Raw genomic sequence first — 17,005 nt, forward strand, 5'->3', positions numbered from 1 at the left:
CCCCATCCCTCCACCCTCCCACTCTGTCTCTCCCTCCACCCTCCCTACTCTGTCTCTCCCTCCACCCTCCCCACTCTCTCCCTCCACCCTCCCCACTCTCTCTCCCTCCACCCTCCCTACTCTCTCCCTCCACCCTCCCCACTCTGTCTCTCCCTCCACCCTCCCATCCCACTCTCTCCCTCCACCCTCCCACTCTGTCTCTCCCTCCACCCTCTCCCTCCACCCTCCCCTACTCTGTCTCTCCCTCCACCCTCCCCTCCCCACTCCCCCCCTCTCTCCCTCCACCCTCCCCACTCCCCCACTCTCTCCCTCCACCCTCCCCACTCTGTCTCTCCCTCCACCCTCCCCACTCTGTCTCTCCCTCCACCCTCCCCACTCTGTCTCTCCCTCCACCCTCCCCACTCTGTCTCTCCCTCCACCCTCCCCACTCTCTCCACTCTCTCCCTCCACCTTCCCCACTCTCTCTCCCTACCTCCACCCTCCCTACTCTCTCTCTCCACCCTCCCGGTCTCTCCCTGGTGCTAAGTTGAGCGGGGAGTTGCCATGCCAACCCAGACTGGGGATCCCGGTTCCAAACTAGGCCACACAGCAGTAGCAGCATTAAACCGTGTGGCATTAAACCGTGTGGCATTAAACCGTGTGTATGTGTGATGGATTCAGACCAGAACAATCTGTTAATCAAGTCAATCATTTGTCAGACCTCGTTTAGCACACACACAAAGTTTAAGAAAGACTCGGATCACAAATGAAATGTGAAAACCTTTGTAGGAATCTGTATTTAAGATTGAACTCTACATACATTCATACATCTGTAGTATTTAGGAAAAGAGAGTGGACCTGTGTGTGTGTGTGTGTGTGTGTGTGTGTGTGTGTGTGTGTGTGTGTTGTGTTCAGGATGCTTTACAGGAGACAGCCATGTGATCCAGAGACACATCATGTTATAATGGGCGATATAGGCAGTGATTCAGGACAAAGAGACTGACTGGAGACGAAAGAGAAAGTATGTGTTGTGTTTGCGTCGCTGTCTCTCTCCTCTCCGATCTCACTGAGGGGTGTGTGGTGTTAGTCGCTGTCTCTCTCCTCTCGCGTCTGCATCTCGCTGAGTGTACTCTCGTCAATGTTCTCCAGGCTGTCTGCGTGCTGGATGCTAAGCTCAGACACAGGGATTGTGGGTAGTGTAGTCTGCTCAGGGTAGAGCCAGGGCTTAAATCCCGGGTTGTGTCTCTGCTTCCACTCGCCGTACTTCAGACACGCCTTACTGATCTTCTTCATCGCCTGCACACACACGCACACGCACACGCACGCACGCACACACACACACACACACACACACACACAGAGAGAGAGATCTGCATTTAGCCAGGGTTAAAGAGAGAGCTGTCTACTCCATATAGTAACCTAGTGATGGACAGAGAGAGCTGTCTGCTCCATATAGTAACCTAGTGATGGACAGAGAGAGCTGTCTGCTCCATATAGTAACCTAGTGATGGACAGAGAGAGCTGTCTGCTCCATATAGTAACCTAGTGATGGACAGAGAGAGCTGTCTGCTCCATATAGTAACCTAGTGATGGACAGAGAGAGCTGTCTGCTCCATATAGTAACCTATTGATGGAGAGAGAGCTGTCTGCTCCATATAGTAACCTATTGATGGAGAGAGAGAGTTGTCTGCTCCATATAGTAACCTATTGATGGAGAGAGAGAGTTGTCTGCTCCATATAGTAACCTATTGATGGAGAGAGAGCTGTCTGCTCCATATAGTAACCTATTGATGGAGAGAGAGCTGTCTGCTCCATATAGTAACCTATTGATGAGAGAGAGCTGTCTGCTCCATATAGTAACCTATTGATGGAGAGAGAGCTGTCTGCTCCATATAGTAACCTATTGATGGAGAGAGAGTTGTCTGCTCCATATAGTAACCTATTGATGAGAGAGAGTTGTCTGCTCCATATAGTAACCTATTGATGAGAGAGAGTTGTCTGCTCCATATAGTAACCTATTGATGAGAGAGAGTTGTCTGCTCCATATACAAACACCATTGTAAATACAACCTATATTTATTTATTTTCCCTTTTGTACTTTAACTATTTGCACATCATTACAACACTGTAAATAGACATAATATTACATTTTAAATGTCTTTATTCTTTTAGACTTTTGTGAGTGTAATGTTTACTGTTCATTTTTTATTGTTTATTTCACTTTTGTTTATTATCTATTTCACTTGCTTTGGCAATGTTAACATATGTTTCCCATGCTAATAAAACACCCTTAAATTGAAGAGAGAGAGAGAGAGAGAGAGAGAGAGAGAGAGAGAGAGAGAGAGAGAGAGAGAGAGAGAGAGAGAGAGAGAGAGAGAGAGAGAGAGAGAGAGAGAGAGAGAGAGAGAGAGAGAGAGAGAGAGAGAGAGAGAGAGAGAGAGAGAGAGAGAGAGAGAGAGAGAGGTCTGCTGTGCTTTAGTGTGTTGTCTTTCTGTTTGAGATCTAGGCATCAGGGGCTCTCCCTCATCTTTCCTCATTCCCTTGAGATCCCATGACCTATTTCAGCACACACACACACACGTTTCTAGCCCAGGGAAGTGTAGGAGGGATCATAACCTATGTTTAATGTTTCTCCCGTGCGTGCCGAGTCCTGACAATCAGACTCTGCTGAGTGAGAGGGTATTGCATGAACACATGCCTGCTCCCCATCTCTCTCCCTCTCCTTGCTTCAGCATTATAATGTGGTTATGGGAGTGTGAACACTGTGAGTGTAATGCTGGGCAGTGTAGGCATATGCAGACTGGAATGTACTTACTTTGGGAGCCAGAAACTGGGAAGACTTGTTAACAACCCACTTGGGTAGTGAACCTGGGAGAGGGGGGGGAGATTTCAATGTTACACCATGGCATGTCATCAAGTGTCGAATCACTCACTGTTAACAGATGTCACACACATTGGCACATGTTCACACCAGAACGGGTGATTTAGAGATAATTAGATGGAGAGATTGTCAAAGCTTTAAGATATCAACTGAGAGGGATTAATAGAGAGAAAGAGAGAGAGGGAGAACGAGAGAGAGGGAGAACAAGAGAGAGGGAGAAAGAGGGCTATGTGAGAATGCTATTCATTCACTACAGCTCAGCATTCAACACCTTAGCTTAGTGATGAGCTTTGAGGGCACTAAGGACCCTAGGACTAAACACCTCCCTCTGCAACTGGATCCTGGACTTCCTGACGGGCCGCCCCCAGGTGGTAAGGGTAGGTAACAACACATCTGCCACGCTGATCCTCAACACGGGGGCCACTCAGGGGTGCGTGCTCAGTCCCCTCCTGTACTCCCTGTTCACCCATGACTACATGGCCAGGCATGACTCCAACACCATCATTAAGTTTGCCAACGACACAACAGTGGTAGGCCTGATCACCGACAACGATGACACAGCCTATAGGGAGGTCAGAGACCTGGCTGTGTGGTGCCAGGACAACAACCTCTCCCTCAACATGATCAAGACAAAGGAGATGATTGTGGACTACAGGAAAAAAGAGGACTGAGCACGCCCCCATTCTCATCGACGGGGCTGTAGTGGAACAGGTTGAGAGTTCCTTGGTGTCCACATCACCAACAAACTATCATGGTCCAAACACACCAAGACAGTCGTGAAGAGGGCACGACAAAACCTATTCCCCTTCAGGAGACTGAAAATATTTGGCATGGGTCCTCAGATCCTCAAAAAGTTATACAGCAGCACCATCGAGAGCATCCTGACTGGTTGCATCAACGCCTGGTATGGCAACTGCTCGGCCTCCGACCGCAAGCACTACATTTACATTACGTCATTTAGCAGACGCTCTTATCCAGAGCGACTTACAAATAGGTGCATTCACCTTATAGCCAGTGGGATAACCACTTTACAAGGTTTTGGGGGGTTGGAGTAAAGGGGGGGTGGGGGTAGAAGGATTACTTTATCCTATCCCAGGTATTCCTTAAAGAGGTGGGGTTTCAAATGTCTCCGGAAGGTGGTGAGTGACTCCGCTGTCCTGGCGTCGTGAGGGAGCTTGTTCCACCATTGGAGTGCCAGAGCAGCGAACAGTTTTGACTGGGCTGAGCGGGAACTATGCTTCCGCAGAGGTAGGGGAGCCAGCAGGCCAGAGGTGGATGAACGCAGTGCCCTCGTTTGGGTGTAGGGACTGATCAGAGCCTGAAGGTACGGAGGTGCCGTTCCCCTCACAGAGGGTAGTGCGTACGACCCAGTACATCACTGGGGCCAAGCTTCCTGCCATCCAGGACCTCTATACCAGGCCATGTCAGAGGAAGGCCCTCAAAATTGTCAAAGACTCCAGCCACCCTAGTCATAGACTGTTCTCTCTGCTACCGCACGGCAAGCGGTACCAGAGCGCCAAGTCTAGGTCCAAAAGGCTTCTTAACAGCTTCTACCCGCAAGCGATAAGACTCCTGAACAGCTAATCATGGCTACCCGGACTATTTGCATTGTCCCCCCACCCCACCCCCTCTTTTATGCTGCTGCATAGCCACTTTAACATATTACCTCAACTAACCGGTGCCCCTGTACATTGACTCTGTACCGGTACCCCCTATATATAGCCTCCCTACTGTTATTTTACTGCTGCTCTTTAATTTTTTTATTTAATTTTTTTTTCTTAACTGCATTGTTGGTTAAGGGCTTGTAAGTAAGCATTTCACTGTAAAGTCTACACCCGTTGTATTCGGCGCATGTGGCAAATAAAATTTGATTTGATATATTTGACTTGAAAAGAGCTTGCTTTGGCAATGTTAACATACGTTTATCATGCCAATAAAGGCCTTAAATTGAATTGAGAGAGATGAGCGTGACAGACCCTGACCTCCAGATCCATAGTTACTAGGGCTGAACGATTAATTGCATTCGCGATAATATCGCGATTTGACTGAACGCGATTTTCTAATCGCAACGTGCGCGATTTGAGGTGGTCACGTGACGCGACTTTTCATGCTGTCCAGCGCAATGGCCTCTTGCTCGACGGAACAGTCAGAAACTGACACAGCTGATACTTTAATATCGAAGAGGAACAGCACGTCGGTGGTGTGGAACTATTTTGGTTTTAAAAAAGAAGATGCTGAGCAGCATCAGGTGTTGTGCAGAGCATGCCGTGCTCCGATTGCTACTTCACGGGGTAACACTACAAACCTGTTTCAGCACTTAAAAAATACCACAAATCAATGCATGACAGTTGTATGACCAAAATGCCGAGCATCAGTGCGCGAGACAAGCCAAATACCTCAAGACAGGGATCACTGACAGAAATGTTCGAAAGTGTCACTCCGTATGAACGTAATTCAAAACGGCACGGAGAAATCACTCGGACAATAACCGAGTTCATAGCCAAAGATATGATGCCTCTCAGCACGGTGACCAAGCCTGGGTTCATGGCATTAATACATACGCTTGATAAACGTTACAGTATACCCTCCCGCACATACTTCAGTCAGACTGCCATACCGGAGCTGTACAAAAAGTGCAAAGAGAAAGTCGCCGCGGAACTTAAAACGGTGGAGTTTTTTGCTAGCACTACTGATATGTGGTCAAGCCGCACAGCTGAGCCGTACCAGAGTCTTACAGTCCATTTTATTGATGAAGATTTCAACCTCCGAGCTCGCTGCCTACAAACTACCTACTTCCCAGACGATCACACAGGGGAAAATATTGCAGCCGGCCTGAGAGAAGGGCTTGTCAGCTGGGATCTCCACGAGGAGAATCACGTCTGCATCACGACGGACAACGCGTCGAATATGGTGCTTGCTGCGCGGCTTAATGAATGGACGAGGCTCCAATGTTTTGGCCACAGATTACATCTTGCCATTGGTAAGTTATCGTGTGTGTGTGTGTGTGTGTGTGTGTGTGTGTGTGTGTGTGTGTGTGTGTGTGTGTGTGTGTGTGTGTGTGCGCGAGTGCGAGAGAGAGAGATGCGTCGATTAGTAAAGCTGAATATACAAATATATATAAATGATATTATATAAATCGGATGGGATTAAATAAATTCATACTTCCACTCCTTTTCTAATATGTAAATTCATTTTACTTGCTTATATCATATGTCTGTCTGTGGTGGAATGCCCACCTGCATTTTTTTTCTTTTCTTGTTTTTGTTTTTTACATGTTTTTTTAGTGTTTATGAGAGAGAGAGAGAGAGAAAGAGAGAGAGAATTGACATGCAAATAAAGACCCTTTGAATTGAGAGAGAGAGAGAGGATGTGTTGTGGATGTGTGTATTTCAGAATTACAGCTAATTTGAGTGTGTAATAGTGAGAGCCTTGTATCAAAACTCAAATTGTGTGTAATACACTACTTTTTATTTCTTTTAGAAAATGCACTCAAAGATGACAGAGTGTCAAGGGCAACAGCACTGTGCAGGAAGCTGGTGGGGCACTTTTCCCACAGTTGGAAGAAGAAAGCAGCCCTGACGGAGGCACAGAGAGAGCTCAAACTCCCTGAGCACAACCTCATAACGGAGTGCCCAACAAGATGGGGTTCTAAAGAAATGATGATTGCCAGAGTGCTTGAACAGGCCAAAGCCATTTCTCAGGTATTGTCTGGAGATCGATATGCACGCTCCCTTATCCCAACCTGGCAGGATATTGACGTGTTGGAGTCGATTCACAAGGCACTGCATCCTCTACTGGAGTTTACTGATGCTCTTTCTGGAGAGGAGTATGTAAGCATCTCCTACCTCAAGCCAGTTCTCCACCTTTTTGCCACATCAGTCCTGGCTGAAGATGCTGAGGACACTGACCTGACTAAATCAATAAAAACCAAAGTCCTAGCATACCTCAATAACAAATATGGAGACCCAAACATCCAGGAGCTTTTGGATGTTGCCTGTTTCCTGGACCCTAGGTTCAAAATACAGTACATCAGTACAGACAACATCCCTGCTATCAAGACTCATCTGAAGACAGAGATAGTAGACTTGGCACAACGTACATATCATTGGGTAAATAATTATGTATTTCACAAAAACAAAAATTTTCTGTAAAATCTAACTGGAAAACTAATGGCTGTTGTTTTCATCTAATAGGAGAAGAGGTCTCGTACTGAAACTGTTCAGATGCCTCAAAGTGCACAGTCCTTGGGGGAAAAGACGAAGAGGTCTCTTGGCAGTTTTTTTCAAGACCAGTTCAGCCTCTCCTTCTTTGCCTGTAAATCTTGAAGATGTCGCAGAGGCAGAGATAAACAATTACCTGATGACTCCTACCATTGATGGAGAAGATGATCCATTGGCTTGGTGGAGGGTGCACAAGATCAGCTACCCACAGTTGTGCACCATGGCACGCAAGTATCTTTGTGTACCTGCTACAAGCGCTCCCTCAGAGCGTCTTTTTTAGCACAGGAGGGAATATTGTGACTTGCACTCGCTCATCCTTGAAGCCAGAAAAAGTCAATATTCTGGTTTTCTTAGCAAAAAACCTGTGAGCCACTGAGAACAGAACTGTTGGATAAGTATGGCTGGCAGTGCCATACTCGTAGTGAACTTTAGTCTGTGTGGTGTGTTATTGTTGTGTACTTGAGATAAGTGAGGCTCATCTATTTTATATTATAATATTCAAATCGTTTATAAAAAATAGTTTGTCTAAATTAAAAGTGCATTTCTCATTTTTTATTTATAACTTTATTTACTTTGATTTTACAAAATATTTTCAAAGCAAATTCCTTGTTTCAGTTGTGTGAAATGTTACTGACTTGGGAGCAGTAAGATACATACAATTTAAAATTATTTTTTTCTTAAGACTGTACCTTTTGCACACAGTGTTTACAAAGTTCATGCCTTTGTTTAAATTATTTAAATGCACAGTGGCAAAGCCACAGATGTTTCTGTAATGAGCAGTTCAATAAAAATGTCATTTATTTCAAGTCATACATGTTTGAATTTAATTCTAACAAATAGACCCAGCCTATGGGAAAGAACATTTCACACTAAATGTATATACTATTGTGTTGGTCATATTTAAATCATTCATTATGTTTTGTAGGGGAAAAAGGATAAATAAATTAAATCGCATATTAAATCGCAATCGCAATATTGGGGGCAAAAAATCGCAATTAGATTATTTTCCAAAATCGTTCAGCCTTAATAGTTACTATGGTGATTTCTGTAGAAAGAAGGTCCTGAGTATGAATCATTCATTAACCACCTGGTGGCTGCTGAGAGGAGGACAGCTCATAGTATTGTCTGGAATGGAGTCAACGGAATGGTATCAAACATGTGGTTTCCATGTGGTTGATACCATTCCATTGACTTCATTCCAGCCATTAATATGAGCCGTCCTCCCCTCAGCAGCCTCCACTGACCTGTGTGTGTGTGTGTGTATTACCTTTTGGGTCCACATGTGCAAGATAGGTCAGAGTGCAGTGGTTCAGTCCGTGGCTCTGGATCAGGTAGCCAGTCTGGATGGACACAGCTCGTACCATGTCCTTCTTAGGGGGGTATTTCTACAGGAACAGTGGAACAGCCCTAGTTAGCACAGAACACCCCATCTGAGGAAATGGTCTCAACCACTGACACTTAGTTCAACTGATGTAAATACAATTGACTCGAGATATTTGGCTTTGTGCACTATACAGCCAGAACATGCAAATATCCAAAGCAATTCAATTAAAATGTATTTGAATAAAAAAAAAGTATGAACTGCCCTGCACTTAAACAGAGTTTAAACGTAAAAAAAGATGACATTCACTTATCAGGAGTTTACTGCAAAAAGTAATATATATATATTGTGGAGGGGTGAAGTGAGAGTTTGGATTGTCTCTCTCGCTCCCTCTGTCCTCTCCTGTGGATCTGCAGCTCTGTCAGTTACTGAAGCGGACCATGCATAGCCCAATAACAGTCAACACACACACACACACACACACACACACACCTCTCACTAAACTCAACGTAGCTATGTTTGTATGTAGGTTTTTTTTGTTGTTGAGTGACTTGCAGGTTTGTTGAGCGTTTGCGTGTGGAAGCTTACAGCAGCAGCAGCAGTCACATGACATTTCCATTTAACATTGATCACTCACACACAGCACGAGAGACAGAGAGAGAGAGAGCGAGAAAGAGAGAAACGTGTTGAGTGCTTCCTTCTACACAGGATGTCTCGATCTCACTCTCTTTCTCCACTGGGCAGAAAAACACAACCACAGTATGTGGGCCTGATTCCAAACCAAACCCTTATCCCCTTCCTTTCTGCCCTAGGTGACTAGTCTTGTAAGGTCTGATTGAACAGGAGAAGGGAGAGCAGTATTATAAGGGCTCCAAAAGACTCCAATAGGCTCCAAAAGACTCAAGTCGAGGTTCTACCATCTTGCTTTCAACTTCTCAAAGATCCTGAAGGACAAATCGTGAAGGAGATACATTTTCAGTTTGGCATTGAGCCACTGTACTGTCGGAGTGTTGAGTAATCTAACCCGGAGCTACCACTGCCCTATCCAGCGCACACACACACAGGCTTTATCCAGCGTTAACAGTGGCACGGACCGATAAAGCTTTATTCAAATGCCAGAGGATTATTTAACCTAATACAATCTTACTACAGTGAGCAAATAGTCCACTTAAAACACACATTTAAACACGACACAACTTTTATCAAACTGCACCTACAGTGGGAGAAAAAAGTATTTAGTAAGCCACCAATTGATTTTCTGGATTTTTTCCCTCATTTTGTCTGTCATAGTTGACGTGTACCTATGATGAAAATTACAGGCCTCTCTCATCTTTTTAAGTGGGAGAACTTGCACAATTGGTGGCTGACTAAATACTTTTTTCCCCCACTGTACGTACACACACACAACCACTAAAGATACCCCAAGACATGTCCATCTACGGCACGTCCATTTAAATAGAGTGGACAGTCCCACTGTTGCATTTGTTTCCCACTGACGTCAAGGGAGAATATCCTGCAGGTCTGTTCTCTCTCTTCTGTTTCTCCCTGCAGAGCATTGTACAACCAGTTGGTTATCCACTGAGACTTCCAATAGGGCTTCAGGGACATTCGGCCATGTTGCTGACCCTTATCTGGTTTCTTCAGATCTACAAACACTGAGGGGGTAGGGCAGGGCTATCCAATACTCCAACCCTGTTCCTGGAGACATACTGTCCTGTAGGTTCTCCAACTATAATCTAGGGGCACCTGATTTTAAAAACTTGCTGGTTGATGAGCTGAATCAGGTTAGTTACAACTGGGTTTGGAGCGAGAACCTATAGGAGGGTAGCTCTCCAGGAACAGGGTTGGAGAGCCCTGGGGAAGACGGTATAGTACAGGTTTCTGGACCAGGATACTCTCTCCCTGTACATGTTTATACTTACGGCATGTTTGACAGAGTAGTTCATGATGATGTAATCACTGCCCGTGGGCAGCCAGGAGCGCAGCGTGACAACGTCACGGTTCCTCAGCGGCTTGGGACACTTCCCTAGACACAGACGAGGAGGAGCCTCATTAAAATTACACACACAGCGCCAAAAATGTGTGTGTGCGTGCATGGGTGTGTGTATGTGTCGTACAGGAGTAGTAGCCCACGTCGGCGTTAACAGTGAGTTTTCCGATGTCGAAGGTTTCGATGACATTTGCGTCCCATTTCCTCCGGTACTCAATGTCATGGAGAACATCATACATGGTCTCAGCTGGCACGTCCTTACACGCCATCCGACACTGCAGGAGAGACGCATACATTTAATAAGTAGTCAACACACAGTCATACACACACACACTTACCATTAGTTGACCAAACACACGTGTGTGTGTGTGTGTGTGTGTGTGTGTGTGTGTGTGTGTGTGTGTGTGTGTGTGTGTGTGTGTGTGCGGGGGGGCAGTTTAATAGTAAAACCGTCGGCACAGAATTATGTCAACGTCAGGCTCTTAAAAAGCGAGCGCACACACACCAGAGGTCTCCATGGTTACCTCAGCCAGGGGAAGACTCCACACCACAACAACACAGACAGAAGATCAGGGAGTAGAGGGAGGGGTACTTTTAATTTTATATTTTTTTTACATTTTAGTCATTTAGCAGATGCTCTTATCCAGAGCGACTTACAGGAGCAATTAGGGTTAAGTGCCTTGCTTAAGGGCACATCTACAGATTTTTCACCTAGTCGGCTCGGGGATTAGAACCAGCGACCTTTCGGTTACTGGCACAACGCTCTTACCCACTAAGCTACATGGGGATAGCCCTGACCAAAAGTAGTCCACTATATGGGGAACCTTATCTTTCAACAGCCTTGTGGGTCTAGCAAGCAGATCTATAGTCTAACATGGGTAAATTCTTAAAACTATCTTTCTCAGAGACTCACAGAACCGTGTACAGTAGTAGTCTATACAGACTACTTTCTATGGTCATGAGGAACTATGTTATCAATTACTACTGCAGTTTCACTAGTGATTCAGTAACCCAACTTTGAGCTATGGTTCTGTGTTTGGAGGAATGAGCTCTGTGTGTGTGTATGTGTGTGTGTGCGTGCTCGTGTGCGTTGGACTAAGGACTTAAAAGTCACAATGGAGCTGAGAGAATAATGGAGTGATTGTGTCCGCAGGGCAGATTGAAACAGGAGAGGAAAAAAGAGAGGGAGGGAGAGAGAGAGAAGACATCACTGTTATTCTATTAAAGTCATTCAGTAACCTCCTCTACTGATGAGGGCAGGAGAGACAGAGACAGAGAGGTAGAATCTAAAGTCAAATGTCTACTGATGATCTGGTGTTTCTGTCACCAACCAAGGAGGGCTTACAGCAGCACCTAGATATTCTGCACAGATTCTGTCAGACCTGGGCCCTGACAGTAAATCTCAGTAAGACAAAAATAATGTTGTTCCAAAAAAGGTCCAGTTGCCAGGACAACAAATACAAATTCATCTAGACACTGTTGCCCTAGAGCACACAAAAAACTATACATACCTCTTACCTAACTTCCACAAAGCTGTGAATGATCTGAGAGACAAGGCAAGAAGGTCCTTCTCCGGCATCAAAAGGAATATAAAATTCAATATACCAATTAGGATCCGGCAAAAAATACTTATAGAACCCATTGCCCTTTATGGTTGTTAAATTCTACAACCACCTAAAAGGAATCGATTCCCAAACCTTCCATAACAAAGCCATCACCTACAGAGAGATGAACTTGGAGAAGAGTCCCCTAAGCAAGCTGGTCCTGGGGCTCTCTTCACAAACACAAACAGACTCCACAGAGCCCCAGGACAGCAACACAATTAGACCCAACCAAATCATGAGAAAAGAAAAAGATAATTACTTGACATATTGGAAAGAATTGACCAAAAAACAGAGCAAACTAGAATGCTATTTGGCCCTAAACAGAGAGTACACAGTGGCAGAATATCTGACCACTGTGACTGACACAAACTTAAGGAAAGCTTTGACTATGTACAGACTCAGTGAGCATAGCCTTGCTATTGAGAAAGGCCACCGTAGGCAGACCTGGCTCTCAAGAGAAGACAGGCTATGTGCACACTGCCCACAAAATGAGGTGGAAACTGAGCTGCACTTCCTAACCTCCTGCCAAATGTATGACCATATTAGAGACACATATTTCCCTCAGATTACACAGACCCACAAAGAATTTGAAAGCAAATCTAATTTTCATAAACTCCCATATCCATTGGGTGAAATACCAGTGTGCCATCACAGCAGCAAGATTTGTGACCTGTTGCCACAAGAAAAGGGCAACCAGTGAAGAACAAACACCATTGTAAATACAACCCATATTTATGTTGATTTATTTTCCTTTTTGTACATTAACGATTTGCACATTGTTACAACACTGTATATATACATAATATGACATTTGAAATGTCTTTATTCCTTTTAGACTTTTGTGAGTGTAATGTTTACTGTTAATATTTATTGTTTATTTCACTTTTGTTTATTATCTATTTCACTTGCTTTGGCAATGTTTTAACATATTTTTACCATGCTAATAAAGCCCTTTGAATTGAATTGAGACAGAGAGACAGAGAGAGAGAGAGAGAGAGAGATGGAGACTGGTGTTTGTGTGTGTGTGAACCGTAAACTGAAACCCCATGAGTGAGAGATCATTGTTGTCAGTACACGTGTGTATGTATGTGATCATGGTTGACAGAGTCCTGTGGGCCAGACACTGCATGCTCACAGTCACATGATACACGACCTCTAACCTCAAACATGATACACACACCCTCCCCCCTGCATCAGACTGCACTACAGTCAGCTGCAGTGTTTAATCCAACATTCCTCCTTTTCCCTCTCTCTACTCCCCCCTCCCTCTCTCTACTCCCCCCTCCCTCTCTCTACTCCCCCCTCCCCTCCCTCTCCCCCGTCTGTCTGGCCTGTCAAAGCTCATCTGTTCTGCTGGACACGGGTAGAGGAATGTGGAAGAGAAGGATGAGAGGGGATGAGTGTGTATCTGTATACCATCAGTGAGTCGTTTCCCTCAGTCCTCCAGGGTTGTGTGTGGACTGGGGTAAGTCCAAACAGTATATGTCAGTCTGACAGCTTGTCAAACCACCCACATATGATACACTCACCACCCACATACACACATGAATACAGAAGCACAGCTCTGCTGCCTTTGTGTGTGTGTGTGTGTGTGTGTGTGTGTGTGTGTGTGTGTGTGTGTGTGTGTCAGTTTTAATGATGGGAGGTTAATAGAGAGGCTGATGATATGGCTGACTGATGGTTACTGGCTGATAGATTATTGATGATGCTGATGATATGGCTGACTAATGGTTACTGGCTGATAGATTATTAATGATGCTGATGATATGGCTGACTGATGGTTACTGGCTGATATATTATTGCTGATGCTGATGATAATTATTCTGCTGATAATATCAATAATAATAATGAGATGGACAAAGATCTCTCCCCAAACCTCCCCCTCCGGGTTTCAACGCCTCTGCACTTCACATGTCACTGTTCTTCACTGCTAGTCTGGGAGAGGACAACACTACAACTGCACTTCACTGCCGTCTGGGAGAGGACAACACTACAACTGCCCCCTCGGGGAGAGGGAAACACTACAACAGCCTGGATATCACACTCACACACTTTCCGCATGCATCAGCTGGGAGAGCATCCATGCTTTTATTCCAGTCTATAAATAGAAGAACAGGATCATAGCATCACTGCCTCCTGAGCACACACACACACACAACCATACCGAGAGGCACATGTAATGGTTTGGGGGCTACTCCCCATCTCTCACTCACACACACTCACACACAGACAGACAATCATACACACAGTCTCACACCTCTATCCACTATGAGTACAGAGAGACAAGGCCTCTCCTTAAGCACACATTACACACCTCTGTGGCATCTGGAAAATCAGGCCAACAGACACTTCAGAGACAGACAGATGACAGCTAATATAAACGCTTTACTGCCTACCTACCAGGCCCATTATAGGATGCCTTCTCTATGACCACTACCACACAAGGTGCCAAAACAAAACTGACGGTCATGTCTGTCAAAAATAATGTGTGTGTGTGTGTGTGGGGGTGGGTCAGTTAATGTCCCTGCACTCACAGGTAGCAGAACAGGAATCTCTGTGGGAAACAGAAGACTTCCACCTGCAGCTTCTTACATCACACACACAACTGGTCACACACCTGTCTGAGTTTACAGTGGCCTGCTCCAACAGTGTGACGTCAGCGCTGATTAATCACGTGTACAGTCCACACACATCCTATTTGACCTTCCGTTTCCTCTTCCCCCTCCTCCCTTCATCAAACAACTCCATGTGAGAACACCTGTTCGCTGGCTATCATTGCCACAGACCCGGATACATCCACGCTGGCACCTACAGCACACACCTGACCCAGGCCCAATACTTTTACAATCCATCTTTCCTTTCTTCCTGTAAATAACACTTCCTTGCCCTCCTTTGAGTAATATTGTGAAAGGGTTTCAGTTTAGGACATTATGACTTCCTGCTATGGGACAGTGTGACCGAGGTAACCTATATGGTGCCCTCTGCTCCTCACATATTCTATTCAGCTGTGTACCGGCCTACCCTGTTCTCACCTTAATCTTGTGGAGTGACTTCTCCTCATCTCCTCCTATAGTCTGGGTCCACACGGTCATGCCCGTCTTATTGTAGGTTAGACTCCAGCCCTCCTCGCTCCCGCACTCCTCCTTGAAGCTGCTGAATGCCCGGTCATCCGGGATCAACACCGACTCCACCGACATGACCTGTTACCGGGGAGAGCGAGCTCGCTCTTCTGCAGTTCACTGGGAAGAACAACGATGGGACCAAACCGAGGTAGAAAAACTCCCGATGGCGGAGAGACCCGAAGCAGACTGGGACGAACGGGCGCCGGTGAGGAGTGACTAAGCTAAACGACGCACACCTCTATCCTCTGAGTGAATTTTTCCTAGAATGTAATTTCTTTATCACACACATTGAGCACGCAACCTGCTAAACCGCTCTTGAGATGATGTGTGTTTAGAAAGGGGAGTTGCGCGGGATCACCGAAACTGTACAAACACTAAGCACGCACAAAAACACCGGTATAAAAAAAAAAAAAAAAATCTGCCGTTTTCATAGAAACTACACAGTCACGTGATTGGAAGCTTTCCGGCGTTTATCTTATAACATTATTGACCCTCTGGCGTGAATCAATTTCAGTTCAATATGGTCCGCAGCAGCTATTTCAGGGAGCCATATGTTTTCGCTGTCTCACCGCGACTCGGCTGGAGATGAAAGGCTGACAAGTCGGATGGTTATGATCAATTGTTGCGCGTTTACATTTCAGTTCCTCTGCGTCGCCGTGTGCCCCCCTATGGTCCCTCGACGTCGTCGGAGGTTGATGGTGCAGTGTGGAAAATAGAGGAAAGCGTTGGAGACGCACAGAGAATTAATAAAATATTGACAATCTGAAAATATAACCGCCCACTCGGCTACGTACACGCACGCACGTCCCTGTATCAGGAACCAGATATCAGCAGCGCGCCTGGTCCTATAGGCTGACGTGTACTCTACTCCCTACCTCCACACTTTTTTTTTCCTGTTGTCGTTTATTTTCTTGCTATTTTTCTATCAATTTCAACAACATAACCATTACTGCGGGAGATAGCTATTGGGAGAATGCCTTTAGGCTACATTAAAAACGTCAAACAAGACCTGTAGCCTACACTCACCTATGGCTGCGAAGCACTCCTGGCAACAGTGGCACTGCTCTAGATTCCCTCTGGGACAGACTCTGACCCAACACAGCTGTACACACACACACCTGCCCAAGAACAAAACCATGACTTTGGTTTGATCCAAGTTTATTCCTGTTATCCATCCCTGTTTGATTAAGATGAGAAGAGAAAATAGAGGGCAGGAGCAGGGACCGACCTATTTTGGTGTTGGCATAATATAAAGGGATGGAAGTAAAGATAGCTCGCTAGCCCGAAGCTAGTGCTTTTCAGACTGGGCTAGTAGAAAATGTACTTGTCCAGTGGCCAGTAAAATTGTGCATGGCACGGATTTTGGACCAGAACGTTACCCTGGCTAGTACAAATCACAGTCTACAAGCACGGCTGGCCAGTGGCCAAAATCCTTAGAGGGAAATCCACTCAAATACTATCTTTCAAAAAGGGTTTTGGGCACTGGCCAGCCGGGCTAGTAGACTGTGATTTTTACTAGCCAGGGTAACATTCTGGTCCAAAATCTGTGCCATGCACAATTTCACTGGCCACCGGGCAAGTTTGGTAACTTTTCTACTAGCCCAGTCTGAAAAGTACTAGCTTCGGGCTAGCTTAACTTCCATTAACAGGCTAGCTTAACTTCCATTAACAGGCTAGCTTAACTTCCATTAACAGGCTAGTTTAACTTCCATTAACAGGCTAGCTTAACTTCCATTAACAGATTAGCTTAAATTCCATTAACAGGCTAGCTTAACTTCCATTCACGGTCTAGTTTAACTAACTTAGCTTGCTGTATATTATATCTATATAGATATCTACAGTAGATATATATAGCATATCTATATTGCCTGGAGTAAGTGAACTCGGC

General features: G+C 45.3%; 2 protein-coding genes across 2 annotated transcripts; one reads left to right on the forward strand and one right to left on the reverse strand.

Moving 5' to 3' along the window:
• Nucleotides 1–746: 746 nt before the first annotated feature.
• On the reverse strand, nucleotides 747–16,152 carry LOC121567826 (START domain-containing protein 10). Its single transcript, XM_041878142.2, has 6 exons — nucleotides 15,028–16,152; nucleotides 10,519–10,666; nucleotides 10,324–10,427; nucleotides 8,348–8,465; nucleotides 2,795–2,847; nucleotides 747–1,275 (listed from the first exon to the last, which is right to left on the reverse strand). The coding sequence occupies exons 1-6, from the start codon at nucleotides 15,190–15,192 to the stop codon at nucleotides 1,063–1,065; spliced, it is 801 nt and encodes a 266-aa protein (XP_041734076.1). The 5' UTR covers nucleotides 15,193–16,152; the 3' UTR covers nucleotides 747–1,062.
• Nucleotides 5,512–7,585, forward strand: LOC121567825 (E3 SUMO-protein ligase ZBED1-like). The gene is made up of 3 exons (XM_041878141.2): nucleotides 5,512–5,840; nucleotides 6,341–6,969; nucleotides 7,054–7,585. The coding sequence occupies exons 1-3, from the start codon at nucleotides 5,555–5,557 to the stop codon at nucleotides 7,183–7,185; spliced, it is 1,047 nt and encodes a 348-aa protein (XP_041734075.2). The 5' UTR covers nucleotides 5,512–5,554; the 3' UTR covers nucleotides 7,186–7,585.
• Nucleotides 16,153–17,005: the final 853 nt, after the last annotated feature.

This window comes from Coregonus clupeaformis, chromosome 6 (assembly GCF_020615455.1).
Source record: "Coregonus clupeaformis isolate EN_2021a chromosome 6, ASM2061545v1, whole genome shotgun sequence".
NCBI classification, from domain to species: Eukaryota; Metazoa; Chordata; class Actinopteri; order Salmoniformes; family Salmonidae; genus Coregonus; species Coregonus clupeaformis.

Bases quoted from the DNA above. Each gene is read 5' to 3' on its own strand.
- LOC121567826 (XM_041878142.2), bottom strand. From the start codon at position 15,192: ATGTCGGTGGAGTCGGTGTTGATCCCGGATGACCGGGCATTCAGCAGC. The intron at 10,667-15,027 runs GTGAGAACAGGG...TCTCTCCTGCAG, and splicing joins AGTCACTCCACAAGATTAAG to TGTCGGATGGCGTGTAAGGA. The intron at 10,428-10,518 runs GTACGACACATA...GTCTGTGTCTAG, and splicing joins CGACGTGGGCTACTACTCCT to GGAAGTGTCCCAAGCCGCTG.
- LOC121567825 (XM_041878141.2), top strand. From the start codon at position 5,555: ATGTGGTCAAGCCGCACAGCTGAGCCGTACCAGAGTCTTACAGTCCAT. The intron at 5,841-6,340 runs GTAAGTTATCGT...TATTTCTTTTAG, and splicing joins CAGATTACATCTTGCCATTG to AAAATGCACTCAAAGATGAC. The intron at 6,970-7,053 runs GTAAATAATTAT...TTCATCTAATAG, and splicing joins CACAACGTACATATCATTGG to GAGAAGAGGTCTCGTACTGA.